Source organism: Rhodotorula toruloides (genome assembly GCF_000320785.1).
Source record: "Rhodotorula toruloides NP11 unplaced genomic scaffold Scaffold5, whole genome shotgun sequence".
NCBI lineage: Eukaryota > Fungi > Basidiomycota > Microbotryomycetes > Sporidiobolales > Sporidiobolaceae > Rhodotorula > Rhodotorula toruloides.
Window position 1 is genome coordinate 110,197 of NW_015622965.1, and position 27,736 is coordinate 137,932.

A 27,736-nucleotide genomic window follows, 5' to 3' on the forward strand; every position below is an offset into this window, starting at 1 on the left:
TAGAGACGACGCCTCATTCTGCGGCACGCGCGTGCGCATGAGACGACCGACAAGCTCGAGATTGTTGTCGGCCGAACCATCCGACGCGACAGGCGGGAGGGACGTGAGTAGGCGTGCTGTGCGAGAGCGGAAAGCCGGTGCCCAGGGGAAAGCGTGAAGGGAGCGGGAAACAGTAGAGAGAGCGCCGTCGATGTCGCTCTGCGTGACCGATGTCAGTTACGCTCGAGGGTCGACAGGAGCGGACGCACGCACCTTTGCCAGCTTTGCAAGCGTCGACAGGTGCGAGATGTCTGGGTCGTACTTGACGGCTGCGTTCCAGATGAAGGAGTCGGTGGTCTGCAGGAGCGAGGTGTCGTTCGCAGCGATCGCATAGGCGTATATGGCGCGGCGGAGGAACAGCGGTGTCTGTCGACCCGAAGGTCTGTAACAAGAGCGTGTCAATTCCCGTTCGAGATGTGTAGATAGGAAAGACTTACATGTCCGGTGAGTCGAGCAGAGCCGACAAAGCGCGATCCTCCTCGCCTTCAGCCCAATGCACTCTTCCGAGCGCAACGGCGAGGTGGCTGTCGCAGGCGCCGACCCTGTAGGTCTCGACATCGTCGATCGCCGTCTCCAATGCCTCCTTTGCCGCGGACGAGTCGCCGAGCGCGACGTGCGCGACACTCGAGCCGAGCTTGCATTCGGTGTAGAGCAAGACGGTCTGCTCCTTCGTCAGGCCGCCGGGCGCCGGACTGTCCTCGAGGTTGAGGAGCGACAGAGCCGCCTCAAATGCCTCAAGTGCGCCATCGTACTGCTGCGCCGCGAGTCGGGCACGCCCCAAGTTCGTCTGCGCGATCACGTACTGTCCTTCGACCGCAGGCGACTCGTCGACCTCGTAGAGCTCCTCGATGATCGCTGCAGCCTTCTCGAACGATTCGCATGCCGAGGCGAGGTCGCCGACCTGTTCGAGGATGAGGGCGTTGAGATGAAGGGCCGTGTGGTCGGAAGGATGATGGGAGAGGTAGCGGCTGAGCGAAAAGAGCGGCGCGGATAGTACCTCGACGGCGGAAGGCGGGGGAACGGGAGAGGGATCGGCGACGGCGAGCGACGAGGACGGCACGCTAGAGCGGTACTTCTCGAATGCGCGGCTGGCGAAGGCGATGTCGGCTTCGGGCGCGTCTCCTCCGAGCGAGACGGCATGCTCGAGGAGGACGGAGGCCTCGACGGCGTGTCCCGCCATGTCTGCGAGGGTAGCTTGCCCGACCCAAGCCGCCGCCCATTCCGGGTCGAGCACCTGCGCTTTGAGGAACGCCTGGTTCGCAAGGTCCTCGTCGCCGTGTACGAGGTAGAAGAGGCCGAGGTTCGTCCAGGGCACGGCGCTGCGCGAGTTGTGCTCGATCGAGCGGATGAAGCTGTGCTGAGCGAGTCGAGGCGAAAGGTCGAAAGAGAGGACGCCGAGGGCGCTCCAGAAGGACGCGTTGAGCGGCTCCTTGTGCAGGGCGTACTTGAGGCATCGAATCGCCTGCTGCAAAGCCTGCTCCGCAGTGACGATCGAAGTCGAGAGCGTCGAGAGATGCGGACGGAAGTTGCTGATGGCGACGCCGAGGTCGAACCAGGCGGAGCCGATGGCGGCTTCGTTCTGCGTCTCGAGGAGGACACGCATCTTGAAGGAAAGGACGGCAAGGGCGGCGGCAGTGATGGCGGGCTTGGTGTCGATGGCAGCGCGAACGTCGGCGACCGTGACAGCAGTCAGGCCCGCCATCTTGCCGTCGACGCCCTGCTCGGAGAGGTAGGCGAGGACCCAAGCCAGCGCGGCCCTGAGTGAATCCGGCGAGGCTGGGTCGCTGAGCCTGCTCAGCCCGACGAGCGCCTCCGCCGTGACCTTCCATGCAACGCGCGAAGCGGATCCGCCCTCGATGACTGCCATCGAGCCCTCGAGCGCTTCGAGCAGCGACTCCTCCGCGCGCACCATGTAGCCCTGCTTCTGCTCGCCGAGTCCCTTTGCGAGGGCGGTTTCGGCGAGGACGACCTTGACGCCTAGCTCATCCGGGCGGTCGACCAGGATCTCCTTGAACGTCTTGATCGCCGGGTCGAGTAGTCCGATCTCGCGTTGCACGTCCGCGATCGAGTACTTGGCGAACCAAGACGACGGATCGAGGGCGAACGCCTTGACGAAGACTTTGAGCGCGGCGACATGCTTGCCGGAATGACGGTACGCGACACCGAGCTTGATCCAAGTCGAGACGTCATCGGGAGCGCCTCGCAAAGCAGACTGGAACGCCGTGATCGCCTGCGGGTACTTCTTCGAGTTGAGCTCGCTGCCACCGATCGCCTTCCACGCCCATGCGAGACGAGCTGCTGCCTTGCCGCCCATCCCTGCGCGACCCTTGTTCCCATCGATGACTCGGCGGGCAATGACTTCGACGAGACCCCATTCGCCGAGCTCCGCGAACTCCTCCGCCAGGTATCGAGCTGCGACCTCTTGCGAAGGGTCGAGCTCAAACGCCTTCTGGAAGCAGTTTGACGAGCGCTCCCAGTCTGGCGAGGCGAGCGAGCGGTAGTAGATGCCGAGGGAGGTGAAGGCCGGAGCGAACGATGGTGAGGCGCGGAGAGCCGAGATGTAGGCGTCGTATGCCTGCTTAGTTCGGTCGGGCATCGAGTCTGCGGGAACGGGTCAGTGAGACGCTCAAGCCGGCAACACCGAAAATGCGTACCGCCAAGCTTCCACAGACACTCTCCCAAACGCCACCAGGCGGTTGCCCGCTCTTCCCGCTCCTCCTCCTGTTCCCCTTCCTCGACGCCCTCGGGCTTCTCCAGGCCACGCTTGCTCCGGTACTTCTCCTTCTCCTCCCTCTCCTTGTCACGCCGAGTCTTGCGCTCTTCGAACGAAGCGACGACCTCCTCGAGTTGCGGCAAAGCATCCTCAGACGAGCCAGCGAGGTGCGTCGACCAAGCTCGTTCGCACTTCGCCTTAACGAGCGTATCGGCGTCGAGAGAATCCGAAGGGAGGGCGATGATCTGGTCCCAGACTTTGAGGGCGGCTGCCTGCTTGTCGGAAGTCTGCAAGACAATCGCTTTTGCGAAGAGGAGTTCCGGGTCGGGGTGCAAGACAGTAGGTGCGGCAGGGGAGGAGGGCGGAGGCGGAGCTGTTCCGAGCAGACTTTCGATGAGGCGAAGGGCGCGAAGGTGGTGGGTTGGCGGATCGTGATGTACGAGGCCAAGAGCGAGCGACGTTTCGAGCGCGCGGCGAGTCCTGCAGGTTTGGCGTAAGCTGCCATCCGGCGCAAGCTATCGTGAATGGCTCACCGTGGAAGAGGTCGCCCGATCTCGGCCTGGATACTCGCCAGTGCCGAGAGTCCCGCCTCGGCGACCTGAACGACAGCATGCCACTCCTTTTGGCTGCGGAAAAAAGAAACGGCGAGGAGATGCGCAACGACGGATTGTGGCGCCTTCGCGAGCCCGTCCTGCGCGAGCTCGCTCGTCAGCGACGGTGTTGGAACGAAGTGAGCGGAACTGCTTGTACCTCGATGATCTCGGCCAACTCGTCATCGGTCGGGCCTTGAGGTCGCTCTTCTTGCGGAGCATCCGCCGGATCACTGTCGACGGGAGGTCTTGCGGCTGCCTCCGCCGCTTCGAGACGGGCCAGAAGGGCGCGAGAGATGCGAGAGATGCCGGCTCTGCAAACGGAGGGGCTTCAGCTGGAGCACGACAAACGAAGAAATGGAACGCACTCTGGGAAGGTGTCCGCCAGTCGCTGCAGCTTGTCCCTGCTCCCTTTCGTCAACCCTTCCAGGCCACGCCCATCCGCAAAGCTATCGCTCCACTCGACCTCGACCTCCCAAGCCGAGCCGTCCGGTACGCCAATCACGACCATATCGTGCGCGAGATCCTCAACCTGAGCGCGATAGCCATCCTTCGCGTCTCGCTCCACCTCAATCTGCTTCTCCGTCCTCGGCTTTGCCTTCGCTGAGAGGTCGAGTGAAGGCGGGTCGAAGGACGAAGGAAGGGCGCGAAGGGTCATTCGCAGATGCGCAAGCAGGCGGCGCTCGACGTCCCTTCGGAGCGGCTCGTCGTTGCCTGCGTCTGGGTCGTCGAGAACTTGCCGCCACAGCGCCGGCAGCTGACTCTGCGGCAGCATCTCGGCCTGGACCTGGCGCGTCGTCTCTTCGGCAGTCAGTGCTGGCCCGCCTAACCGCTGTCGCCGCTTCTTGATCTCTGCGTCGACCGCCGCCGTCTCTTTCTCGGAGATGTGAGCAATGATTTCGAGGAGCGTCCGCAGAGGAGAGGTGACGGCTTGCTGGACTGTCGGATAGGAAGTGGCTGTAGGAGCGGTCGGGTCGAACGGAGGCAGGGAACCGAGGAGAGGGTGCTGAGGTGAGGAAGGTAGGAGCATTGAGAGCGTCTCGACGAGCTGTTTAGGCTGAACGAGGTCAGCGGAATTCGGACATGCCAGGCGGCGATGCGGCACTTGCCTCGTCTTTCGTGCCGTGCTTTCTTCGCACATCTAGCAATTTCTCCAGCGACTCGGCATATTTCGGTGCGTCTTGGCTGTGGCGCGAGTCATGTCAGAGTGGGAGGGACGCTCGGATGCCAAAGCGAGTTACGCACCTGTCCGCAAACAGCTGCATCAACCCTTGCAGCTCCCGAGCATAGTCCATCCATCTCTGGCTCTTCTCGTAAAGTGTCGCTAGACCCTGTGAGCGGTATGCGCCGCGTGTGAGCGGCAGAAAGGAGTGTAAGGCGTGAGCAGGCGAAGGAGACGCACCTGTCGAGCGAGAGCTTGCGTAGGGGACTGCTCGATCGCCTTCTTGTACGTCTCCTCCGACTCTTCGGGCTTGCCCAGGTTGAAGAGGGCGAGCGCAAGAAAGACCCGACTGTCGACGGGAGGACAGCGGGTCAGCTTAACGCCCGAGACAGGCCGCAAGAAGGCGGGAACGCACGCATTGTAGTTGGAAGACTCGAAGTCGAGGACGGCGCTGCCCGATCGAGGTGGTCAGCCAGGTGTCTTGGGCCTGTTAGACGATGGAGAGAGTGGGAGCGCACCTGGCGTTCTTCTCCACGCCCGGCCAGTCCTTCTTCGCCAGAGCCTCCTTCAACGCCTTCAACTTCGGCTTCACGAACACAGACATCCAAGCAGGAGCAAGCGAGGGGAATGACGCAGCGGGTCGAAGTCGAGGAGGAGGTTGGACGTTTGGACTCTTCCCACCCACACCGCTCGCCTGAGGCTGGTTCTTCGAGGCGTGCTGTTGCTTGTGGGCGTATGCTAGAGCTCCCAGGCCCACTCTGCTGAGCCCGCATGGCGTACACCCGATTCTGCGATTCTCATCAGCGCAAACGCATCTGCTCATATCCGGAGTTGCTGCGCTTTGTACGCCAGACTGAGCGCTTTCATAGCCACACAGGAGCTCTGCCGAGGCTTGCGGACCGCCTCGACGAAGAGCTTGCGTCCCCTGCCCTCCTGCAATTCGCTCTCCTCGCTCTGCCTTGATACTGCTGCGCCCGCCGCTGAACTGCTATTGCCGCAGATGTCTGCATAACATGCCTATTTACAGCTTGTATCCTTACAACCAGGGTAGCAGATGGCCGAGACGGCTTGAAAGGTGGAAGGGGAGGGTTCGTGAGGATGGTCGAAGGAGGAGGGAAGCGCACGCCATCGCGGATGAAATGCACAACGACAACCAGGTCTATGAGGAGCAGTGAGGCCGAAGAGAGAAGACAGCCGGGTCTATGAGAGGGAAAGGAGGAAGAGGGAGGAGGAGGGGATCCTCGGGGCGGCCTGGCTTCGTCTAGAAGCGCAAGGACATGATGGCGGGGCTGTCGTGGCACAGAGAAGGCACAGAGAGAGTAGAAGGAGACGAATGTCCGCCAGGGGAGAAGGAGAGTAAGAAAGAGTCCGTCAGCACTTGCAAAGCTGGCCTGGATGCTTGAGGAGCAGCGAAGAGGGGGCGGGAACGTACTTGAGTAGGAATGGGTACAGAATGTGCCCAAGAACGCAGAGTAGCAGCGGAATGAGCGAAACCCAGTCCAGAATCTGGTACTCCATGATTGGTATGAAGGCGAAAACGACGACCATGACGATGCAGGCGAAGCAGAGCGCGAATGTCGTCCGGAATTTCCTGAAGATTGACGGCAGTTCGGTGAAGATCGTGCTGTAGGTCGCCTCCTTGACCGTCGCCGCCCACTGCATGTCGTAGCCGAAGGGGTGGGCCAAGAGCGCTTCGGCGACAGGGATAGACAATCCCATGAAGAATATAGTGTTGAATGGCGTCCATTTTAGTTGTTCCCACATTGCGATGTGCAGTCCGCATTGACCTGAGCGAGGAAGGTCGTCAGTACGCGGACGAGGCGGACGTCGCGGCGTAGCGACCCGCGCGGGGCACCGAGCGATGCGTGCCTCCCTCAGACGCTCTTTGTGAGTTCAGACTCACCAGCACGGTACCGCAGGATGGCGAACGCAAAGGCGGCGGCGCAACCGAAGACGACGAAGAGCGAGACGTTGACCTTCCACGACGGGAGGTAGGCGTTGTCGAGACTCGGGATGTAGAGACCGTAGAGGATGTAGCCAGCGACGGAGAGAGGGAAGGCGACCGAGATACCGCTGCGAGAGTTGGAGGATGAGAAGGTCAGACTCGCTCGACGAGGTCGGCTCGAGAAACTGCGTTCCGACTCACTAGTAACTCATCCTGTGACGAAGAGAGTATAGCTGAGTCAGCGACGAGGTCGGCGGGCGCAAAGAGCGGGAGAAGGACGCACATGTACGCCCAACTCGAGAACTTGTAGTGGATCGGCAAGTTCGAGCTCCAGAAGAAGTCTGTTGCAGGTCGCGAGCTTCTGTCAGTGTCGACCACCCTTGTGAGCGGGAGAAAAAGGACGCACGCTTGGCCATCGGCGTGAAGGGCCCCTTGGTCGGCCAGTCCTTGAAGCGATGGAGCAACAGCTCCGAGACGCCGAAAGCGTACTTCTGCCAACTGCGCACGCCAAGAGCGTCAGAGTCTGATTACCTCAGCCACTCAACTGGCAGACGGAAGCGCACCGGTTGATCTCGTCATCGGCCGAAAGCGACACTCCCTCCTGGAAGCCGCCGTTCGAGTAGGTCGCCCAGCGAACATCGTAACCAGCGACGAGCATGCGAAGGGCGCAGTCAAAGTCCTGTAGGAAGCCAGAGTCAGTACAGCTCGGCGGCGAACGAATGGCAGACGGAAAACTCACCTCCGACACATGCGACTCGGACCAAATCTGCCACCTTTTCTCGTCCTCCTTCCACTGCGCAATCTCCTGCAAAGCCGACCAGCGGATAAAGGCGTTGTGACCGACGAAACAGCCGACATCGCCGTTCGCGACGACCCACGAGATCGAGGTGTTGACGAGACGGGTGAAGAAGGCGATACCGTTTTCGAAGAAGTTGTTGGCGACGATCATCTGCGTGAGATAGAGGTGCCAGTTAGCGGAGAAGGCCCGAGAAGGGGAGGAAGAGGAGACGCACGACGTCGGAGACGTGCTGGATGATCGAGCATTCGGGGGACCAGTGCATCTCAGATGCAGCGTCGAGGAAGCAGTCGGCGGGTACTCGCGTGTCGGAGTCGATGCTGTCGATGCGACAGGTCAATGGGGCTGTCAAACGGAAAAAGGGGGCTGACAACGCACATGAGGATCAACTCGCCAATGCGAATGTTGCCCGCCGCCCACACGCCCAGCGTGCGAGGTGCCTCCTTCTCCTTCTCCGTCTCAGCCGGAATGACGCGCTGCGTCTTGGCGACGGCCTCCTGCAAGCACACCTCGTACAGCGCCTGCTCCTCCTCGTGCGTCCAAGGGTTATCGGGCAGCCGGCTCGGCCTGCGAGCCTTCATGCGCTTTTCGACGTCGATCGAGAGCTCGAGCGCGACGTTGAGGTTGGACGACTTCTTGAAGCGTCCCGCACGCTTGTAGTGCTTGCCGTGTCCCGGTCGAGCGACGTAGGCGATCGCGTTCGCCTCGTAGAAGGCCTTGCGAGTCGCAAAGTCACGCTCGTTGAGGAGCTGCATACCGTCGTCACAGACGAGGATGCTGACGGAACCGCCCTGCAGTTCGTACTGGAGACAGAAAGGTCAGAGAGGAGCTTCGGATACTTGAGCGGGAGGAACGCACCGTCTTGATCGCTTCCTGAAGCGACCGGATAGTCGGTTGAAGGACGGACTCGAGTCCCTCCTTGTAGACCGGCATGAGAATCGTAAAGTCGGGGAGCGGGCCCTTCATCCTGGGCGGCTTGACGCCGGAGTAGTACCGGTTGCACATCGACATCTGCTTGACGGGTCCGAGGAGCTGGAGGATGATGGCGACCACGATGACGCAGAAGAACTGCGAGACGCAGAACTGGAAGGGGATGGCGAGGGCGATGAGGAGACGAGGCCAGTATCCGTCGGTCAAGTACTCGGTGATGAGGATCCGCAGCGTGTTGAGCGAGACGAAGATGTTGATACCGAGTGCGAGACCGACGTGGAGGGGCGAGAGGAGGCCGACTGGTCGTCGCTTAAACGCTTCGGTCTGCGCTTCTTCCGCCGCCTCGAGGTCGACGTCGTCCTTCTTGGCCACGTCCTCCTGCTCCGCCTCGTCCTCGACGTCGGTAGGGTCGTCTTGCTGCTTCCAGATGTACTCGAGCATGAGCTCCGAGATCGTCTGGCCGTTCGGAATGAGGGTCGTGACGTCGTCGCTCCAGAGGACGAGTGCGAGGTTCGAGCGGATAAAGGCGGCGTACTCTGCACAAAGAAAGATTGAGTTGTAAGCGAGAAGTGCGACAACGGGAGAGACGCTGAAGGACTTACGATGCCGCTTGGCGCCCTTAAGGTCCTCGAGGGTGTCGAGGATCTGGATGGAAACGTCGTCGTTGAGGGTGATTCGTTCCTGCGAATCATCGATCGTCTGCAAGATGCTCCGCACGACGTGGCTGGAGACGATGACCGCCGCTTCAGCATTGATCGTCGCGAGTCCTTCCAGAAGGACGTCTGCGCCGTCGACTTCGTTCGCGGGCGGGTACGAGGCGTAGGAACTCGATCCAGCGGTTCCGACTGTCGCGCGCACGGCGACGATGTTGCCCCAGTCTGCGTCTGGGAACCAGCCCAGCGCATCGCATCGTCGGTAGATGTGCTCCGACATGAGGTACTGCTTCTTGTGCGCCTTGGCGATCGCGGCGAGGTCTGAAGCGTCACATTACTCATTGTCAGCTTTGTACGGACCCCTGGAATGGCTACGGGGAACGAGCAAGGCTGGGGATCGAAATGCACCTGCGCCGAGTTCGCTGACGACCGAGACGGAGCGGATGGACCGCAAGCGACGGTGGCTGTCGGCATAACTTGATCGGCGGGACGCAAGAGAGAGGTGGGATGGGCGGCGAGAGGCAGTAGGCGTGAAGGAGAGAGGACGGTTGGTTGAAGTGCTCGTCGACTCTGTCCACGCCTCCGAGTGCTGTCGCTCCATCGGGGGTGCGGCCACAGTCGTCGTCGTCGCCATTGTAGAGACACAGAGAGAGCGAGAAAGAGAGCTTGGAGGGAGGCGAGGACCCCAGTCCGATGGAAGAGCAGATCAGAAACGGAGGGAGGGTTCTCTCGCCAGACGGAGCCCGGTCGCTTGGTTTGAGCAGTGTTCGGCCGCGCCCCTTCGGAAGCAGCGAGCGTGCGGTTCCTCATTCGGCAGCAGGCTCGCCAACGGAGGGCAACTCTGCTGACGGAAGTGAGCGCCAGAGGAGGAGGCGGTGGGCACCGGCGCGGGGTTCGCGGGTGCACGCGAGCTGGCGTGTTCCGTGCAGGCAGGTTCGGTCGTTGCCACGCCTTCGAGAACTGGAGGGAGCCAGGCGGCGTGTTGTGGAGGAGGACAAGGTTGAGCGAGCGGCGCCCGAGTCGGCCGGCACGCGGCGTCCGCAGCGTCCCGCCGACTTCCTCTTTCGCCAGATGCCATCCGCGCGCATCTCGAAGCCTCGTCTGATGCGGCAGACGTGATCGCACCAGTTCCCTGGCCGGCCTGGCCGCCGTGCCGCCGCGCCGGATCCGCCCTCGCTTGAAACGCTCTCCCTCGTCGACCGCGCCGCGAGTGTCGCTCCCAGCTCCTCCCTCTCCTCGCTGTTCGCTTCGCTGTGCCCTTCTGTGCTTTCTGTGCTGTTCCTTCTGCCGCTATGGCGCCATCCGAGGTGCGTCTGCGTCGTCTGCGTCTGGAGGTGCGCATGCTCACCCTCGTCGCCCAACAGATGTCCTCGCTCCCTCACCGTCCTCCCGTCTTTGCGCCTTCTTTCGTCACCGCCAGGTCACGATCGCGAAGCAGCTCGACTTCGACCGTCGACAGCGCCGAAGACAAGACCGTCAAGCTCGACAAGGGCAAGGGAAAGCTCGTCGACGGCGCCGTCTCCTCGAGCGACTGGGCCGACCATGCTGCTGCTCCGACGCTCACGTACCACCAAGATCCGAGTGTCGCGACGCTCGCGACCGGCGCTTCAGAGATTTACGACTACTACGCCTCGACGGACCCTGTCAGGAAGCGCTTCAAGGCGCCCTTCAAGTCGCAGCTCTTTGATCGCGAAGTAGGAAACGTGCGTTGCGACCCCCTCTAGCCAGCTATCACTGTGACGAGACTGACGAAGCCGAACGATGCCCGCTTCGCAGCCGAAACCCTGGATGAAGGGTCGCACGACGATCACCCGCGACAAGAAGTCGTACTTCACGACGCTCTTCGGCATCCTCCTCGGTCTCGGGGGCGGCATCGCGCTCATCCTGTACAGCGTGCTCAACCTCGAACACGACCAGTACGAGCTGCTCTTCAGCGAGGACTTTGACGGCGACAGCCTCAACTCGAGCAGGTGGAAGGTCGAGCAGCGCATCGGAGGCGGCGAGTCGGTGCGTAGTTCGCCTCACGACGCTTAGCGAAAACGAAGATCTCGAGCTGACGGCCTGCCCTCGTCGCACAGAACGACTTCACCTGGTTCACCGATCACAACAGCTATGTCGCCGACGGCAACCTCTTCATCGTCCCGACACTCACGAACGAAACGATGCTCTCGACGGACTACGCTCTGATGAACGCGACCTACATGCAACTCGGCAGCGCCTGCGACTCGCTTCACCAGTCCGACTGCTTCATCGCTGCCGACACCGAACACAACCAGACGCTCGTCGTACCGCCTGTGCAGAGCGCGATGATCTCGACGAGGGGAAAGGTGACGATGCAATACGGACGAGTCGTCGTGCATGCTAGGATGCCGACTGGGTGCGTCTTCGCTTTCTCTTCTGCCGTGCTTGGCTACGAGCTGACGCTCGTCTCGTCTCGCAGCGACTGGCTGTGGCCGCAGATCTCGCTCGTGCCCGAAGACGAAGTCTACGGCGGCTACCCTGCGTCCGGCCTCATCTCGGTGCGTCTCCCTCTTCCTCCTTGTCCTCCTCACAGCTGCTGATTTCCCCCTCGATGCTCGACGCACTCAGATCTTTGAGTCTCGCGGCAACAAAGCGCAACACCGTCTCGACCAGCTCAACAACGAGATGATCTGCGGCTTGCACTGGGGTCCTGCGAACGCGCCGGCTTACGATGCGTTCTGGAGGACTCAGGGACTTTACAAAGGTGCGTGAGACGTGGCGTTTTGCGAGTGTGCCAGAACTGACGCAACTCTGCGTTCACAGTCTATCGGAACTTCTTCAACCAGCGCTACTGTTCGTCGTGTTCCGGTCGCTTCCTCCCTGCGCTCTTGGCTGATTTACTCGCGCTTCCCAGACACCTTTGGACTCGACTGGACGCCTCAGTCAATCACGATGTGGGTCAACAGTCGCGTTCGTATCGCCTTCCGCTACGGCTTCGGAAAAAAGAACTTCTGGGAGCTCGGTGCGTAGCTCTTCCCCGCCTAATCGTCAACAAACCGCTAACGTGCACCACGCGCAGGCTCGTTCGGGTACAGCTACGGCAATGGCACGATTATCGCCAACCCCTGGGCGACCGCAGCCGTGCGTTCCTCCGCCACAGCGTCTCCCTGCTTCCTTCCTGACCCGCTTTACATTTCATAGAACCAGCACGTCGCACCCTTTGACCAAGCCTTCTACCTGCGCCTCGCCGTCCTCGCCGGCGGGACCGACGGATACTGGCAAGACGACCTCCCTAACAAGCCGTGGCGCAACTCGGACGCCCGACCGCAGGCAATGACCCGCTTCGCGAACTGGGCGAACGTGTGGATGCCTAGCTGGCCCAGTGGTGACAAGATCCGCGACCGAGGACTCGCTATTGACAAGATTGAGGTGTTCCAGCGGGTCAACTAGGCGCTTTTCCTTCCGTATAGACTTTCCGCCTCTCCATAGATGTATCGAGCGATGTATTGCAGCATTCAAAGCCCTTCGCAGGTCTCTGGACACCCAGGAAGGAGTGAGCGATTCCAAGTCGCGCGACTTGCGCAACGCAAAGGTTCGCCAAGTCCTCGCTCGCTTCCTCCGTCGGCGGCGCGGTGCTGCCGGCGCCGTATCCCAAGCTTGAAGCAACGCTTGTCGAGCGTACAGGACGGCTCTCAACGCTGGCGCTCGAAGCGGATTCAGCGTTCCATCTCGCCCTCGCTCGCTCGCGGCGTGGCGACTGACGCCGGCCGGGCGGTGTGCTCGCCAGTGGGCAGGCCGAGCAGGTGGTGAGCGTGGAACCCTGCGTGCGGACGAAGAGGCGTTCATCGACCTGCCTCGCCTTCCCTTTTCTCTCGCCTTGCCTCTTTCGACCAGATGCGAAGCCATCATTCAACACATCCGGCCGATTGCAGCCGCAAGATTGTTCTGTGCTGCGGCGAGGGATCAGCCGAAGGAGTTGGCCAGCCAGCCTCGCACCGAGCGCGTCCGGCAACAGCCCTGCACATCCTCCTCCTCGAACAGGCGCAACTCGCTGCTGGCTGGCTCTTGCGCTCGTCTTGCGCCACTGAGGAACTCTCAACAGGCTCAATCGTCGCACGACTCGACCGCTGAGCTCCAACCGGACGACCATGCGCTGGCGCACCTCTTCCGCATTCCTCGCCCTCTCGCTCTCGGCGGTGGCACCTGCAGTACAAGCCGCCTACTCGCTGCAGACGGCGTACCAGGGTGACAGTTTCTTCGATGGATGGGACTTCTGGGGCAACCGGGATAACTTGACGAACGGTTCGTCCACCGCGTCTGTGGATCTTTCTTGTCCGGTTCGCTGACGGCTGCTGGTCTCCGCAGGCGCGGTCAACTATGTCAGCAGGTCAACGTCAAGCCAAGTGGCATATACGAACTCGGCGGGAAACGTGGTCATCAAGGTCGACAACTCGACGTACGGAACGCTCCTCGTTTCCTCCCAGCTTCCTCGCTGACGTTTCCACCGCGCAGAAAACTAGCGTCCGGTGTCAACGCTCTGCGAGATTCCGTCCGCATCACGACGAACGCTGCTTTCGACGTCGGCTCGCTCTTCGTCATGGATGCGCTGCATGTTCCGTATGGCGTGCGTTCGCTCCGATTCCTTCCTTGGCTTTCCTTGGGCTGACGCAAACGCATCCTGCAGTGCTCAGTATGGCCGGCGTTCTGGGCGCATGCGAGATCATGGCCTAGTGGCGGCGAGCTCGACATCTTCGAAGGCGTCAACCTGCAGCAGACGAATCAGGTCGCGATGCACACGGTCGCAGGGTGCTACGCCGCAAACTCGACTGTCAACGTGACGGCGACGGGTGACATGACGTTCAACAATTGCGACTACACCGTTGCGGCGAACCACGGCTGCACATTCCAGGATGCGAGGAACGCGAGTTATGGAGCGGACTTTGCGGCTGCTGGCGGAGGCATCTACGCTGCAGAGTTCTCGAGCGACGCCATCTCGGTTTGGTTCTTCCCGGTGCGCTCGGAGTCCTCCCCCTTCCCTCCTCTTGTCGCTCACTTTTCGCTCTCTCAGCGCGCCGAGATCCCCGCCGACCTCCGCTCCGTTAACGGCCCTCCCGATCCCTCGAGCTGGGGCATTCCGATGGCGTACTACCCGTCGTCGGCTTGCAACATCAACCAATACTTTGCGCCCCAGCAAATCACGATCAACATCGCCCTCTGCGGAGACTGTGCGTTCCCTTCTCGCAAGTAGCCTCTCACACCTCGCTGACACTCTGCTTGCACACAGGGGCCGGCCAACCGGGCGTCTTCTCCCCAACCTGCGGCACAGGCAACTGCGCCGACTACATCCTCGACCCCTCACACTTCGACACCGCCTACTTCGAGATCGCCTCTGTACGGATCTACGCAGGGGGCGTCAACACTCGCTCGAGTGGAGGGGCGCAGGCTGCGTCGGGCGTTATTGGCGCGATTGGAGGGTCGGCGAGCGCGACTTCGAGTGCGGTGGGAGGGCGGTGGAGGGCGAGCGGCGCAGCTTTGGGCGCGGTGGGCATTGCAGCAGCCGTGTCGGTGCTCGCGGGTGTCGGACTTTTCGTGGGACTATAGAGCACCGGCGCAGGGCTTTGCATATATACTTTCAGCCTCGCCTTCGCCGTTCGTCTGCTTCCCATCGTGGCCCGCCTTGTCCGACCGCTCTCTTCTGCCTGTCGAATGGCGCGAAGCGTCTACTGCTCCAGCTTTCGCGATCAGCATCGCTTCCTTCGACCTTCGCAGCCTCTCGTCGCCATCGAAAGAACCGACAAAACCAGATGCGATAACAACGAAGCTGCGAGCGTACAACTACATACAGATTCGACTGGATATTGCTTAGATCTGGGGAACGGCGTGACCATCTGCGCGAGGGTCCGAACCGCCTGCCCATGCTCCGCCAGGGAGCTTCTGGATGATCTGCGTCGAGCAAGGGAGCGTCAGCAGCCGTCCGCAAGAGACGGAAAGTCGAAGAGGCGAGAGCTCACCTGTCCACGTCCAAACATCGCACGATCGTGTCCCGTCAACAACTCGATATCGTGACCCATGCGCTTCAACTCCTCCACAACCTCCTGCTTAACTCCCTCCTCAAGGTACACCTTGGTCCCAATATCTCCGAGCTTGGAAGGGTCTTCCGGCACGTCGGCGGAGATACAGAAGCGCGGTGCGTCGAGGGTCGATTGGGCGTTGCAGTTGTGGTGGAGCATGTTGAGGAGGATTTGGATGTGGCCTTGCGGTTGCATGAAGCCGCCCATCTGCACGTTGGCATCTCGTCAGTAAAGAGAAGAGGGGAGGAGCGGAAGCGACGCACGACGCCGTAGACCATGAACAAGTCGCCGCCCTTCTTGTCGCCGCGCGTAACGAGTGCCGGGATGATAGTGTGGTAAGGTCGCTTGTTGGGCTGTGCAGACATCCAGAATTGGCAAGGACCGAAGAGCGAGAGTGAAGCTGGACGCACAGCGATACAGTTCGGGTGGCCCTCCTCGAGCGTAAAGTTGCATCCTCGGTTCTGGAGCGTGAAGCCGCATCCCTTGGGGATCGCAAACGTTCCGAAGCCGGCGTCTGCACCCGAGTCATTAGCATGGACTCGAAAGAGAGTCAGAGGGAGATCGCACAGTTCGACTGGATGTACGAGCACCCGTTCCCGTACTGGTCGACAACCTCGAACAACACCGTGTCAGACGAGGCGATCGGCGTGCCCTTGTTGATGACGGGCGACGACTGGGCGGGGTTGAACAGCTCGGCACGCTTGCGGAGGTAGTCCTGCGAGATGAAGGGTTAGCGGAGTTTCAGGAGGGGTGGGGGAAGGACGGACCTTGGAGAGGAGCTCCTCGACGGGAACGCGGACGTGCTCCGGGTCGGCGATGTAGGCGCGGGTGTCGGCGAAAGCGAGGCGGATGGCCGAGCTACGATGCGTAAAAAAAGTCAGCCTCCATCTCGCCTCCGAGTTGCGAAGCCAAACGCACATGAGGGTGTGATACCAAAGCGCCGACAAGTGCTCAGTCTTGCTCAAGTCAACCTTGCCCTGCTCCTTGATCGCCTCGATGATCCCAAGCGCGATCAGCGCCGTCAAGCCCTGTCCGTTCGGAGGCGTCTCGTGGAGGGTGACGCCGTTCTCGCCGCCGTAGTTGATCGAGATGGGCGTGACGGGAGTCGTAGAGTGGTTCTTGAGGTCTTCGAGGGTCATGACGCCGCCCTTGGACTGGATGACTGCGCTCGCAACCGAAGTCAGCTTCTCTTCGTCGGAAAGGCGGACGATTCGCCCGACTCACGCTCGACAATAGCCTCCGCGATCCGTCCCTCATAGAACCCCTTCTTTCCCTTCTCCGCAACCTCACGGAACGTCCTCGCCAAGTTGGGGTTCTTGAAGATCTCTCCCGGACGAGGCGAGTGCGTCTTGCCCGTCTCGGGGTCGGTGATGAGCATCTCGGCAGAGTTGGGGGACTGCTTGAGGAAGACTTCGTAGTTCTTGACCCAGGAGTGGGAGGAGCATTCCGAGATGGGGATTCTGCGCGAGTGAAGGGGTCAGGAGGAGGACTCGTCGAGTTCAGGAGAACGCCGACGCACCCAGCTTCGGCCATGCGGATCGCAGGGTCAAGCACATCCTTCATCGTGACCTTTCCACTGCCGAGCAACTCAATCGTGTCGCACCAAACCGCCGCACATCCGGGAACGGTCGCAGCGTTGATATTGAGGAACGGGATCTCTCGTCCCTCGATTCCGAGTTCGCGGCACTTGCCAAGCGTGAGAGCGGCGGGTGCGCGTCCGGAACCGTTCAAGGCCTTGACTTCCTTCGTCTTCGCGTCGTAGAAGAGGCAGAATCCATCGCCGCCGATTCCGCACGAGCCGGGCTCGGTCAAGTTGAGCGCGGCAGAGACGGCGACGGCTATAGAGTGTGCACAAGCTGGTCAGCGAGATATCTCAGGTCGCAGCGGAGAGATGAGCGAGCGCACCGGCATCAGCTGCGTTTCCACCCTTCCTGAGGATCTCGAGACCTGCCTCGGCCGCGAGGGGCTGCGAGCACGCGACCATGCCCTTTGCGCCTGAGTGCGCGAGTTCGTGTCAGCTCATCGCGCCTCCCCGCCCGGTGAGAGTGTCGGGACGCACCATAGACGACTGAGCGGCGCGAGTTGAACGGTGCGAACGGGACCTCGAGGTCGGGGAGCTGGTCGTGGAGGTAGAGTTCCTTCTGTGATGCCATTGTAGCTAGCTTTCTGAGTGCGTGAGAGCAAGAGCGAGAGCGTTGTCGCTGTGAGCGGAGACTGGACCCGGCAACTCGCGCTCGCTTGGCCTCCGCCCGCACCGTCGGCAACAGCGCGAAACTCACCACCGAGACGTGGCGTGGCGTGGCGGGCGATAAGGGTTTCGCCCGCCCAGCTTTCGCCCTTCCACAGCTCGCCTTGGCCCTCGGGTTGACCTCGTCCTCCTCGCTGGAGACTGCTCTCGCGCTCGCTCAGGCTCCCTGCGACCAGGCCACTGGCTACACGGGCTGCTGTGTGCCGCCGGCTAGGATGGCAGCATCCGGAGCGCGACCCCTTGCGAGAGCTCCGGACGCTGCCTCGTTCCGTAGGCAACGGGGGAGAATTTGACCCGCCGCTCGAGTGTGCGCTGCTGAATTTGGGCGCACTGTGGGCTGCCTCTTGCCGCCGGCAGGCGCTGGAGCACACTGCGACCCCGCAAGAACGCTTCCAATCCCCCTCGTCCTGCTTCGCTATCGCCTTCCATCCTCCGCCTCCTCTCCTCTTCCGCTCTTCTGCCCTCTCTCTCTTCTCTATCACCTCCTCCGCCGTCGCCATGTCTTCCAGCTGCTCCGACTCGATCGACAAGAAACTCGAAGAAGGCGGTCCGCCGCTCGCGACCCTCCAGCCCGTCAACTCTGTCCTCCCGACCCTCGACGAGAAGGACGAAGACGAGGCGGCGAAAGTCGTCGGCTTTGAGCGCAACGAGTACACCGAGGAAGAGGCCCGCGCTGTCAGGCGCAAGGTCGACCGCAGGGTGAGCGACTTGACCTTCGCCGCCTGCACTCGCTTACCTCCGTTTCTTCGGAGCGAGGCTGACTTTTTATCCGGCTTGCTTGGTGCTCGCAGGTCATTCCTATCCTCGCTGCTGTGAGTCGCGCTTCATTGTGACGATGCTCAATCTTTGAGTTGACTTTGACACCGTTTGCCACAGGTCTACTTGTGCGTTCCCGCGGCTCAACTTCGCTTCCATCCGTCTCTCGCTCGTACTGACCACGCCGCCTTCGACAACGCTCCTTCAGCTCCCAATTGTATGTCCTGTCCTCCCCTCCCCTTCACCCCTTCCCACTGACGTCCTTTCCTCGGATCACAGCTTCGACAAGAACTCCCTCACCTACTCCTCGGTCCTCCAACTGCCCATCAAGGGCGAGCACTACAACCTCGTCTCGATGGCGTGAGTCCGCCCCTCCTCTCTCCGCCTCGCTTTTTCCGCGGTCGCTGACTTTGCCCTCCGTTGTGCGCGCTAGCTTCTATCTCGGATTCATGATCTTCGGTACGTCTCCTTTCTCTTCCTCTCTTCCCTCCCGTTTCTCCTCGACTGACGCCCGGCCCTCCGCACGACAGAGATTCCAACCTCCGCCATCGCGCAACGCTTCCCTCTCGCCAAGTAGTGCGTCCCACTCCCGTTCCCTCCGAGGAGTCGCGGTACTGATGCGTGTGGGTAGTTTGGGCGTGAACATGGCTCTTTGGGCGACGTGAGTACCTTGTCCGTCCTTTCAAGACGAGGGTAAGGTCGAGCTGACTTCGTGTGATGCGACTCCATCCGCAGTTTCCTGATTCTCCACGCCGCCTCCGCCAACTTCGGCTTCTTCTTCGCCATGCGTTTCCTCCTCGGAATGGCCGAATGCTGCGTCTCGCCTAGTGCGTCTCCTCTGCTCACTCCCTCCTCATCCTTTCAGGAGACGCCGCTAACCCTGGCTTGCGTGTGGGCGAACAGTCTTGATTGCCATGATTAGTGCCTGGTACCCTAAGCACGAACAGGCGCGCCGAATCTCGGTCTTCTACGTACGTCTCCGCCCTCAACACTCCTCACCCGGGGGGTTTCTTACGGAGTTGCTTTCTCTCGTAGTGCATGAACGGCTTCGCTGGGATGCTCGGCGGTCTGCTCGCTTGGTCGACTACTGTGAGTCTTCGGATCTCGCCGTTGCCTTACGCCCCGTCGAGCTCCCCATTCCACACCTCCCTGCTTCCCTTCCCTCTCGCTCTTCAGAAAGCTTTGACGCACGAACATGCTAACTTACCGTCTCTACTCCACAGTTCTACACCGGCAAGGCGGTCGCACACTGGAGGATGTGAGTCGTCGAACCACCTTATCCCAAACTTGCCGCTCGACCTCCCTCATCTCGCTGACCTTTCTCTTCATGTTCTACGTCAGTTTCTATTTCCTTATGGCCGGACTGGCTTTTATTGTTGCGGCCTGCGTCCTCCTCTTCCTCCCCGACTCGCCCGCAACCGCCCACTTCCTCACCGAGCGCGAGAAAGTCGTCGTCCTCGAACGCGTGAGGGACAACCAGACTGGTACGAGGAACAAGAAGTGGAAGGCTTACCAGGCGAAGGAGGCGTGAGTCTCGCACTCGCTCTTTCGGAGCGGGAGGGGAGCTGACTGGTTTGCGTTTGGCTCGCAGCGTCCTCGACCCGAAGACTTGGTTGCTCCTTCTTCTTACTAGTCTGTCGAGTGTCCCGAACGGCGGTCTTGCGACGTTCTCGTCGATCCTGGTGCGTTGCGAACTTTCCCTGCACCTCACACCGGCGAAAGGCAACCTCGCCTCCACCGATCGTGCTGACTCTCGCTTGACTCTTCGCTTCGCAGATCAAGGGCTTCGGCTTCAACACCCGCCAGACGCTCCTCCTCCAGATCCCGAACGGCGCGATCGCCGTCGTCACGACCATCGGCGTCTGCTACCTCGCCGACCGTTACGCCATGCGCATGCTCCCCATCCTCATCGCCGTCATCCCGACCATCGTCGGCGCCGCTCTCATGGTCGCGCTGCCGCACAACAAGGCGGCCTCGATGGTTGGCATTCTCCTCGCGCAAACCTACGGATCGAGTCTCGCCCTCCTCTACGCCTGGACGACCACCAACACCGGCTCGTCAACCAAGAAGTCCACCGTCAACGCCATGTTCATGGTGACCTTCGGACTCGCCAACATCCTCGGGACGCAGATCTTCCAAGCCCGCGACGCGCCCGGCTACACCCCCGGCAAGATTGTCGTCCTCGCCCTCTTTTCCTTCATGCTCCCGACGGTCTTTGCGATGCGCTGGTACACGACGTACCTCAACAAGCAGAAGGCGAGGAAACTTGCGGCGCTCGTCGAGGAGAAGGGGTGGACGGAGGAGGACGTCAGGCGCGAGGCGGCGAAGGCGGCGGTCCTCGACTTGACCGACCGCGAGAACCCCTTCCACTCGTACATCTCCTAGGCGGTCGACAGCGAGCGTGTCGACGGCTGATGGGACGGTACTCAGCGAGAGGGGGAGAAGTCGCGGCGGGCAGTGCGGTACATCTTGTTGGGCGGTTCTCTCGGGCTCTCTTCTGTTGCGTTAGTATTTTGTGCAGTCTGTAACTTGCTGTGCGCGCGTTGTACAGCGCTCGAAGTTGTTATTCACGATGTCTCCTCTACTTTGGCCTTCTCAAAGTTGAGGGTCTTCTTCCGCTCCTCATAGACAACAGTTGCGCGCTAGCTGTGGCCCAAGCCTGTTGCTTTGGAGACTTCTACAGGCAGCAGCGGGCGCCCTGGGAACAGCGCGATGTCGAGGAAGAGGGATGCGGGCCTCCGCTCGCCCTCCACTCGTCCTTATCTCGCCGCTCTCAACTCGGCCGTGTACGCTCGCTGGCGGCGACTGCGCCACTCCAGCACGCTAGCGACAGCTGGACGAAGCGTGCAAGCGTCTACCACCGTCGCTCGACTCTCCTCGTCCAGCTGGACAGGCTCCGCGCGAACGCACCTCCTCCTCTTCGTCTGACGGCCCACCTCACCCGCGCGGACGCCGGCAGAGTCTTCTCCCGCTCACACTGCCGCCGCAGCCGCCCGGACCGCTGGCTCGCTGCGTCTCAGCCCACCGAATTGCACCTCGCTCCGACGGCGAGGCCTGGCAGCTCTTACCGGTACGGCGGCACAGGCTCTTTATCGCTTTCAAATCGACACCGACAGGCTGAGGAACAAGGAACAATCGCGGCTGGCCAAGCGATCCAGCGCGAGCGGCGAGCAGGAGTCGCCCATCGTTCTGTCAGCTTTTCCTCCTCGCTATCGTCTATCGCCACTCCCTCTCCCCTCTCTGAGCCGACTCTTGCTCTTCACTCCTTTCATCCACCTCACGCCGACTAGACGATGTCGACCCTCACCTCCGTCGACTCAAAGACAACCCTCTCGACGATGGACAAGAAACTCGAGGAAGGCCACGGACACACTGTCCCCGTCAATACGCTCGCGGCCATTGCTGAAGACGGCGAGCTCGACGAAGGAGCCAAGATCGTCGGCGAGGTCGCGCAACCTTTCACGCAGGAAGAGGACGACGCCGTCCGTCGCAAGCTCGACTTCCGCATCCTCCCAATCATCGCATTCGTCTACTTCTCGCAATTCCTCGACAAGCTCGCGCCTTCTTACGCATCCGTAATGGGTCTGCCCATCACTGGCGAAGGCTATTCGCTCGTCAACTCGGCCTTCTACATCGGTTTCTTTGTCGCCGAGATCCCTCAAGGCATTATCTCACAACGCTTTCCCCTGGCCCGCTAGTGCGCTGTTCTGCGCAATGTTGGTCTTACTAAGCGCTGATGTCCCTCCCCCTCAGCCTCGGCTGCAACATCGTCCTCTGGGCAACGTACGTCGACTGCCTTCGCGTCTTCCCGTCCATCTCGCTGACGATTGTCTCGTTCTATTGCGGCAGCGCACTCATCCTTCACGCCGCTTCAGGCAAATTCGCCCCCTTCTTCATCTTCAGGATCCTCCTTGGAGTTTTTGAAGCCTGCGTCGCCCCCATTCTCATCGCCCTCGTCGCCGCGTTCTACAGGAAGAGCGAACAGGCTCGTCGTATCGGCGCATACTACGCGATGAACGGCGTGACCTATATCGTTGGAGGCGCGATTGCATACGGGTAGGTCTGCACCTCCTCCCCTTCGACCGCTTTTGCACATCAAGCTGACATCCCCCTCGTCTACAGCGTCACTCGCTACCAGGGCGATTCTATCGCTCACTGGCGCATCGTGCGTAGCGACTCCTTCGTACCAGTCGACCTTCGCAGGCTGACCTCCTCCTTCCTCGCACAGATCTTCATCCTCTTCGGCGGCCTCGCCTTCGTCGCCGGAACCGTCGTCCTTCTCTTCCTCCCCAGCTCGCCCGCAACAGCTCGCTTCCTCAGCGAGCGCGAGAAGGTCGTCGCGCTCGAGCGCATCCGTTCCGGCCAGTCGGGCACGATCTCGCACGTCTGGAAGAAGGCGCAAGGCTTCGAGGCGCTCAAGGACATCAAGACGTGGCTGCTCTTCACGTGTATGATCGTTGTATCCGTCCCGAATGCTGCCATCACCTCATTCCAGTCGATCCTCGTCAAGTCGTTCGGGTTCGCCTCCTCCTCCTCTCGCTTGACGACTCCCGGCTAACTCCTCTCTCTCGTGCAGCTACACCTCGGCCGAGGCGCTCCTGATGAACATGCCCTGCGGCGCGATGCAGATCCTGACGACCCTCTCCGCGACGTACTGGGCCGACAAGCGCAAAGCTCGCATGTTCCCCTTCATCGCGACCCTGATCCCTTCCATCATCGGCTTCGCCCTCCTCGTCTCCTTCTCCGGCTCAACGGCCCACAACAAGGCGCACAAGGGTCCTCTCCTCGCGGGCATCATCCTCTCCCAGACTTTCATCACGTCCATCGCGCTCCTCTATTCCTGGTCGTCGTCCAACGTCGCTGGATCGTCGAAGCGCTGTGAGTGGGTGTCTACCCGTCCGTTCACGAGTGCGAGCTGACTCGTTCCTTCCTCACGCTTCAGCTGTCGTCAACGCCCTCATGCTCGTCGCCTTCAGCATGGGCAACGTCGCCGGCACCCAAGCATTCCAAGCGAAGGACGCACCCCGCTACCTCCCTGGTCCGTCTCTCCCTCTCGCTCCCACCTCTCTCTCCCGCTGACCCCTCCCTTCGCTCGCAGGCAAGACCGCCCTCCTCGTCCTTCTCTGCGCCCTAGTCCCCATCGCCCTCATCATGCACTTCTACACCCGCCTGCTCAACTCGCGCAAAGAGCGAGCCGTGCGGGAGTTGGTCGAGGTGAACGGGTGGTCGGACGAGGACTTGCAGCGGGAGAAGGACCGATGTGCGTTCCTGGACGCGACGGACTTGCAGAACCCGTTCTTTGTTTATACGTGCTGAGGTGGCGAGGGGGTGGCAGGAGTTGTTGGTTCTGGTTGTCGAGGTTGTGTGTAGTGCCGTCCGTCGTTCTGTATCGGTTAGATCAGTAGAACCACGACAGATTGGGTCGCGGGGATTGAGTGAGTAGCGAAAAGCCGTGCAGCCGCTGTTGAGAGTGCGACAGACAAGGAGGACCGCGAGCAGAGCGCGGTACTGACTGCGGGCGTTTCTCGCTTGACCGAGGATAACTTACACACAGGGACGGTCCAGCCGCGCCGCGCTTCTACCACACCTACGCTCGCTCCGCGCTGCCTCCTTTAAACGACCATCATCTCCACTTCTACCGCACAACCTCTCACGACGTTCTCCCAGAGCGGGTACATCGCGCATGCAACCACGACCAGCCTGTCTCCCTCCCTTATTCGGCGGACGAAAGCAGCTGCTGCGCGGTCGGGCGAGGAAGGGAGGTCTGAGAGCGTTAGAGAGTGAGTTGTGAAGGCGTAGTGGCCGTGGATGTTGGAGTGGAGGCGCAAGGTCGAGATCGTCTCGTACGGATGATCGGGCTGGGTCGCAGGATTGGCGGTCGGAGAAACGGAGTCGGGCAAGGGTGTAGAGGCGGACGACTGTTGATTGGAAGGCGCGGCGGACGTAGACCGCTCGTCTGGTGGTGATCGGCGCGCTCTGGGTCGTCGGATTTCGAGCTCGAACCAGGAAGAAGACGCTTCGCGCGTTCCTCGGTACTGGCTGAACGAGGTGAAACCTGTTTAGTGCGCACGAAGAATCCATCAGCTCTACCTCCCGCACCCAACAGCGTCGTCTTCACGCACCCTGGTCCCTCGAGACCGTCGTGACCCTGATCCGCCTCACCGCGTGCTCAGCGGCGCCAGGAAAAGCGGGAATGGGTGGGGTTTGGAGCAAGTCGATGTTCTGGCGGTGTCCGGCGGGTCCGGCCGACACGGTCACGTCGCCCTCCCAGCTCGAGACGAAGGACGGGTAGTATTCCCTGCAGAACGAGGAAGCAGCGGAGGAGGAGAAGTGGAAGTCAAGGCGGGAACCTCGATGAGCGAGCAGGAAGAGAGGAGACGGACGCAGCGTCGATGATCTGGACTGCAAGCTCGGGCGGGAGGTGCAAATCGTTCTGCAGCACGTCGAGCACCTCGAGGACGTCGTTGTAGGTGGGGCTGAGGCGGGAGGAGGGAGAGGAGGGGGAGGGGAAGCGGGATGCAAGCGACGAAGCGGCGCTGGTGGCAGTCTGTGCGGCAGTCTGAGCGATGCGAGAGGCCTGCCCGCCCATCTGAGCTGGTGTGAACAGCGAGACTGAACAAGAGGCTAGGGTCGCCCGTTGTAATCGGTTTCAATACAAACTCGAGTGTATTCAGTTTTGTATTGGTGAAGAGCGAGGAGGGCGCAGTTGGGCTTATCTCCCGCCACCTCGTCTGCGCGCCAAGGTCAGTCTGCGCGCCATCGTGCTCAGCTGCTCTCTGTACACGCCCGCATCCACCCACCGCCGCACCCGTCCGCGCCGCCTGAGCAACCCTCATCGCCTTCACCCGCCGACGAGCTTTTCGACCCGCCGACCTCGCCAATCTCGCTCGACTCGCCAGTGTACGCGTGTTGCTGGATGGGTCGGAATGCGCGGGAACAGACGATTGCGCGGTTGAGCGAGGCTCTTGGGAGGTGTAGGCAGGAGGAATGGCGAGATTGAGGGTCCGGCGGAGGAGGACATGAGGGACGGGTCATGCGCGCCCGTTTGGCGGCTCGTTGCTGGGTCCAGTCACCTCAGCTGGTACACTGGGAACTCATGCACGTCTGCTGGACGGGCGCGGCGGTTGTGGTGGAAATGTTGCGGTCCGCGCTCTCGTTGCAGGAAGACGGGGAAGGAATCAGGTTGGAGCTCTCGCTTCTCTGGGACGGTCGTGCTGACCTTTGCGTTCGTCGTGTCGCGTCTGCTTTGCTGCCGACTTGCAGGATCCGAGCAAGGTACATCTCGCGTCCCTCTCCTCGACACCCCTCTACCCCACCAATCTACCGACCCCATCTCGCCCTGCCCGCCTCTACCACTCGCACATTCCGCCACCCTCGTCGACTCGTCGCTCCTCACGGCCCCCTTCGAACTCGGCTGACCTCGCTCGTCGTTCCCCAGATGGTCAACGTTCCCAAGACCCGTCGCACGTACTGCAAGGGGAAGCAGTGCCGCAAGCACACCCCTCACAAGGTGACGCAGTACAAGACGGGCAAGGCCTCGCTCTTCGCCCAGGGAAAGCGCCGTTACGACCGAAAGCAGTCCGGTGCGCCCTTCGCTTCCTCGCTCTCCTCTCGCTTCCTCTTCCCCTGCCTCCTCATGGAGCCAGATGAATTCCCTCAACCTCCTACGAGCTTGCAGCTGACAGCCGCACCGTCGCGCAGGATACGGTGGCCAGACCAAGCCCGTCTTCCACAAGAAGGCCAAGACGACGAAGAAGGTCGTCCTCCGCCTCGAGTGCACGGTCTGCAAGTACAAGATGCAGGTGAGTACGCACGTTGGAGCTGCTCGGCGGACGCACGACGCAGAATCGGACGCTGTCAGGCGCTGACTTTGCATCTCCTCGTTCTTCAGATGGCCCTCAAGCGCACCAAGCACTTCGAGTTGGGAGGTGACAAGAAGCAGAAGGGCCAGGCGTACATCACTTTCCCATCCATTCTGGACGATTCTGACCGCTTACGGCTCGTTTCTCGTCGTCCGCAGCCTTGTCTTCTAAGCAGCTCGACGTCTGTAGCGCGGTTGCTGAATTGGGACCAGTCCATCGGGTTACACGGTATCCGAGAGACGTTCTGCACTCACTGGCTGCTTGCATAGCGCCCAGCGAGAGGAAAGCGCACCTTCGCCTGATGAGGACCACAAGCTCGACCTCCGTCCGACGACTTGCTCTCGCGCTTTGCATGCTCGTGCGCGGCTTGCGCAGCTTGGGACCACTCGCTACATACGCTAGACCCGCTCTGCACGCTCGCACGATGTCCGCAACGCCCTCTTCCGCCGACTCGTCCCTCCCGCCCAAACGACCTCTCTCGACTTCGCCTCCCCCGCCGACGCCGCCAGCAGCCGCGAGTGCAGCTGCCGCAGACCCAGCGACGAAGCGGGTCAAGCTGAGCGTCGAAGACCCGGTCGGCGTTCCGCCCGTGCTCGTCGAACAGCCTCTCCCTCCCATCCAGCCCTCCACTTCCGCTCGTCCTCCCGCTTCGAAGAGGGCCGATGCAGGCTCAAAAGCTCGCAAACCTCGGCAGCGGAAGACGAAGGCGCCCAAGCCGGGCGGAGTGGAGGAAGCGGGCGCATTCGATGTGATCGAGTTGCTTGGGAAAGCGCGGGTCGAGGAGATGAAGCGGCTCGAGGAGGAGGAGGGCAGAGATTGGAGGCTTGAGGCAGAGAAGGAGTGGGGGAAGGACAAGGACGGGAAGGACGTCGAGGTGCGCATCGTCGGGATGAACGACCGCTCTCGCTTTGCTTCCTCCAGTCGCCTTATCGCTTTCGTCGACCGCTAAGCGCAGCACAGTGCGTCCGAAGGACAACGCTAAGTCTCCCAACTCTCGCTTGAGCCTCGTTATTCGTGTCCATGCTCTTCAACCGTCATTTTCCCCTTGCTTCGTCCCTTCTTCACATCCGCCTCGACGCATGTGATCTGCTAGCCTTCGAGCTCTCTCGGTTGTCCTAGATACTCAGAGGGTCTGGCGGTTCCAACGACAGTCCTTGCATCCAGCGTTTCAGCCCTCGCCCAACTCACCGTCGCCGCCTCGCGAGCTTTGCGCCCTGCTGCAGCCTCCGCAGATCCCGCAAGGTTCGCTTGGGGGCTCTGGCAATGACTCATCCTCGTCGTCTCCTCCTCTGTTCCCCTCAACGTCCGCCCCTTCTCTCCGCCGCCAGACAACTACGTATGCAGAACCAGCCGCTTGATCCACACTCGCGGCCAGTTGGCGGACTGCGACTCTCCAAGTGGAAGAGCATCGACGATGACATCTCCCTTGCACTCCCCGGCAGCGACATCCCAACCTCGACTCGCCTCGCCAGCGGTTCACTCCCCCTCACCGGCGAGCTCGTCCATTTACGCTTCCATCGTTGTAACCGCACCGCGACTGTCACACATCCTCGGTGACCACGAATGAGACGCGCAGTCTCGCTCTTGATTTGGAGACGGCACCGTTGCGACTGAAAGCAGTCCGGTGCGTCCGCCGATTCCTCTCCTTCCGCTTCCTCCACCACTTCCTCCGCCTCGCCTGGAGCGGGATGAAGTCTCTCTACTTGCTACGAGCTCGCATTTGACGCCCGCCTCGTCACGCAAGACACGGTGGCCAGACCAAGCCAGTCTTCCACAAGAAGGCCAAGACGACGAAGAAGGTCGTCCTCCGCCTCGAGTGCACGGTCTGCAAGTACAAGATGCAGGTGAGTACGCACGTTGGAGCTGCTCGGCGGACGCACGACGCAGAATCGGACGCTGTCAGGCGCTGACTTTGCATCTCCTCGTTCTTCAGATGGCCCTCAAGCGCACCAAGCACTTCGAGTTGGGAGGTGACAAGAAGCAGAAGGGCCAGGCGTACATCACTTTCCC

At 61.4% G+C, this 27,736-nt stretch overlaps 9 protein-coding genes across 9 annotated transcripts; 5 read left to right on the plus strand and 4 right to left on the minus strand.

Annotated features, from left to right (window-relative positions):
* Nucleotides 1-13: 13 nt before the first annotated feature.
* Nucleotides 14-5,108, minus strand: RHTO_06758 (antiviral protein SKI3; the record flags this gene model as incomplete). Its single annotated transcript, XM_016420417.1, has 12 exons — nt 14-198; nt 249-421; nt 477-2,640; nt 2,694-3,232; nt 3,286-3,443; nt 3,503-3,656; nt 3,711-4,390; nt 4,452-4,527; nt 4,588-4,673; nt 4,745-4,853; nt 4,920-4,955; nt 5,023-5,108. 12 exons carry the CDS (start codon nt 5,106-5,108, stop codon nt 14-16), a joined length of 4,446 nt encoding a protein of 1,481 aa, XP_016274818.1.
* Nucleotides 5,109-5,765: 657 nt separating this feature from the next.
* RHTO_06759 (Glycosyl transferase, family 2) lies at nt 5,766-9,462 on the minus strand (the record flags this gene model as incomplete). Its single annotated transcript, XM_016420418.1, has 13 exons — nt 5,766-5,793; nt 5,937-6,291; nt 6,408-6,577; nt 6,651-6,662; nt 6,733-6,790; nt 6,856-6,947; nt 7,013-7,128; nt 7,189-7,398; nt 7,463-7,565; nt 7,624-8,048; nt 8,104-8,711; nt 8,778-9,149; nt 9,237-9,462. 13 exons carry the CDS (start codon nt 9,460-9,462, stop codon nt 5,766-5,768), a joined length of 2,775 nt encoding a protein of 924 aa, XP_016274819.1.
* A 658-nt stretch (nt 9,463-10,120) lies between these two features.
* RHTO_06760 (glycoside hydrolase family 16 protein) lies at nt 10,121-12,239 on the plus strand (the record flags this gene model as incomplete). The annotated part of the gene is made up of 10 exons (XM_016420419.1): nt 10,121-10,135; nt 10,193-10,531; nt 10,605-10,835; nt 10,907-11,205; nt 11,269-11,347; nt 11,418-11,553; nt 11,613-11,642; nt 11,704-11,811; nt 11,869-11,930; nt 11,991-12,239. 10 exons carry the CDS (start codon nt 10,121-10,123, stop codon nt 12,237-12,239), a joined length of 1,548 nt encoding a protein of 515 aa, XP_016274820.1.
* A 698-nt stretch (nt 12,240-12,937) lies between these two features.
* RHTO_06761 (glycoside hydrolase family 16 protein) lies at nt 12,938-14,390 on the plus strand (the record flags this gene model as incomplete). The annotated part of the gene is made up of 6 exons (XM_016420420.1): nt 12,938-13,091; nt 13,155-13,245; nt 13,302-13,413; nt 13,474-13,800; nt 13,858-14,014; nt 14,074-14,390. The coding sequence occupies 6 exons, from the start codon at nt 12,938-12,940 to the stop codon at nt 14,388-14,390; spliced, it is 1,158 nt and encodes a 385-aa protein (XP_016274821.1).
* A 261-nt stretch (nt 14,391-14,651) lies between these two features.
* On the minus strand, nt 14,652-17,013 carry RHTO_06762 (gamma-glutamyltranspeptidase; the record flags this gene model as incomplete). Its single annotated transcript, XM_016420421.1, has 11 exons — nt 14,652-14,732; nt 14,801-15,067; nt 15,124-15,213; nt 15,271-15,374; nt 15,428-15,575; nt 15,628-15,718; nt 15,779-16,022; nt 16,085-16,320; nt 16,380-16,698; nt 16,766-16,855; nt 16,920-17,013. The coding sequence occupies 11 exons, from the start codon at nt 17,011-17,013 to the stop codon at nt 14,652-14,654; spliced, it is 1,764 nt and encodes a 587-aa protein (XP_016274822.1).
* Nucleotides 17,014-17,606: 593 nt separating this feature from the next.
* On the plus strand, nt 17,607-20,249 carry RHTO_06763 (MFS transporter, allantoate permease; the record flags this gene model as incomplete). Its single annotated transcript, XM_016420422.1, has 15 exons — nt 17,607-17,807; nt 17,900-17,920; nt 17,985-17,992; nt 18,073-18,081; nt 18,144-18,224; nt 18,298-18,323; nt 18,395-18,440; nt 18,496-18,525; nt 18,600-18,691; nt 18,768-18,835; nt 18,900-18,953; nt 19,088-19,122; nt 19,206-19,391; nt 19,456-19,546; nt 19,641-20,249. 15 exons carry the CDS (start codon nt 17,607-17,609, stop codon nt 20,247-20,249), a joined length of 1,557 nt encoding a protein of 518 aa, XP_016274823.1.
* A 908-nt stretch (nt 20,250-21,157) lies between these two features.
* RHTO_06764 (MFS allantoate transporter) lies at nt 21,158-23,180 on the plus strand (the record flags this gene model as incomplete). The annotated part of the gene is made up of 8 exons (XM_016420423.1): nt 21,158-21,561; nt 21,618-21,647; nt 21,714-21,920; nt 21,987-22,029; nt 22,093-22,382; nt 22,441-22,742; nt 22,807-22,902; nt 22,963-23,180. 8 exons carry the CDS (start codon nt 21,158-21,160, stop codon nt 23,178-23,180), a joined length of 1,590 nt encoding a protein of 529 aa, XP_016274824.1.
* A 296-nt stretch (nt 23,181-23,476) lies between these two features.
* Nucleotides 23,477-24,453, minus strand: RHTO_06765 (uncharacterized protein; the record flags this gene model as incomplete). The annotated part of the gene is made up of 3 exons (XM_016420424.1): nt 23,477-23,919; nt 23,987-24,162; nt 24,248-24,453. The coding sequence occupies 3 exons, from the start codon at nt 24,451-24,453 to the stop codon at nt 23,477-23,479; spliced, it is 825 nt and encodes a 274-aa protein (XP_016274825.1).
* Nucleotides 24,454-25,302: 849 nt separating this feature from the next.
* Nucleotides 25,303-25,897, plus strand: RHTO_06766 (60S ribosomal protein l44; the record flags this gene model as incomplete). The annotated part of the gene is made up of 4 exons (XM_016420425.1): nt 25,303-25,447; nt 25,566-25,666; nt 25,756-25,817; nt 25,885-25,897. 4 exons carry the CDS (start codon nt 25,303-25,305, stop codon nt 25,895-25,897), a joined length of 321 nt encoding a protein of 106 aa, XP_016274826.1.
* Between the last annotated feature and the right edge of the window lie 1,839 nt (nt 25,898-27,736).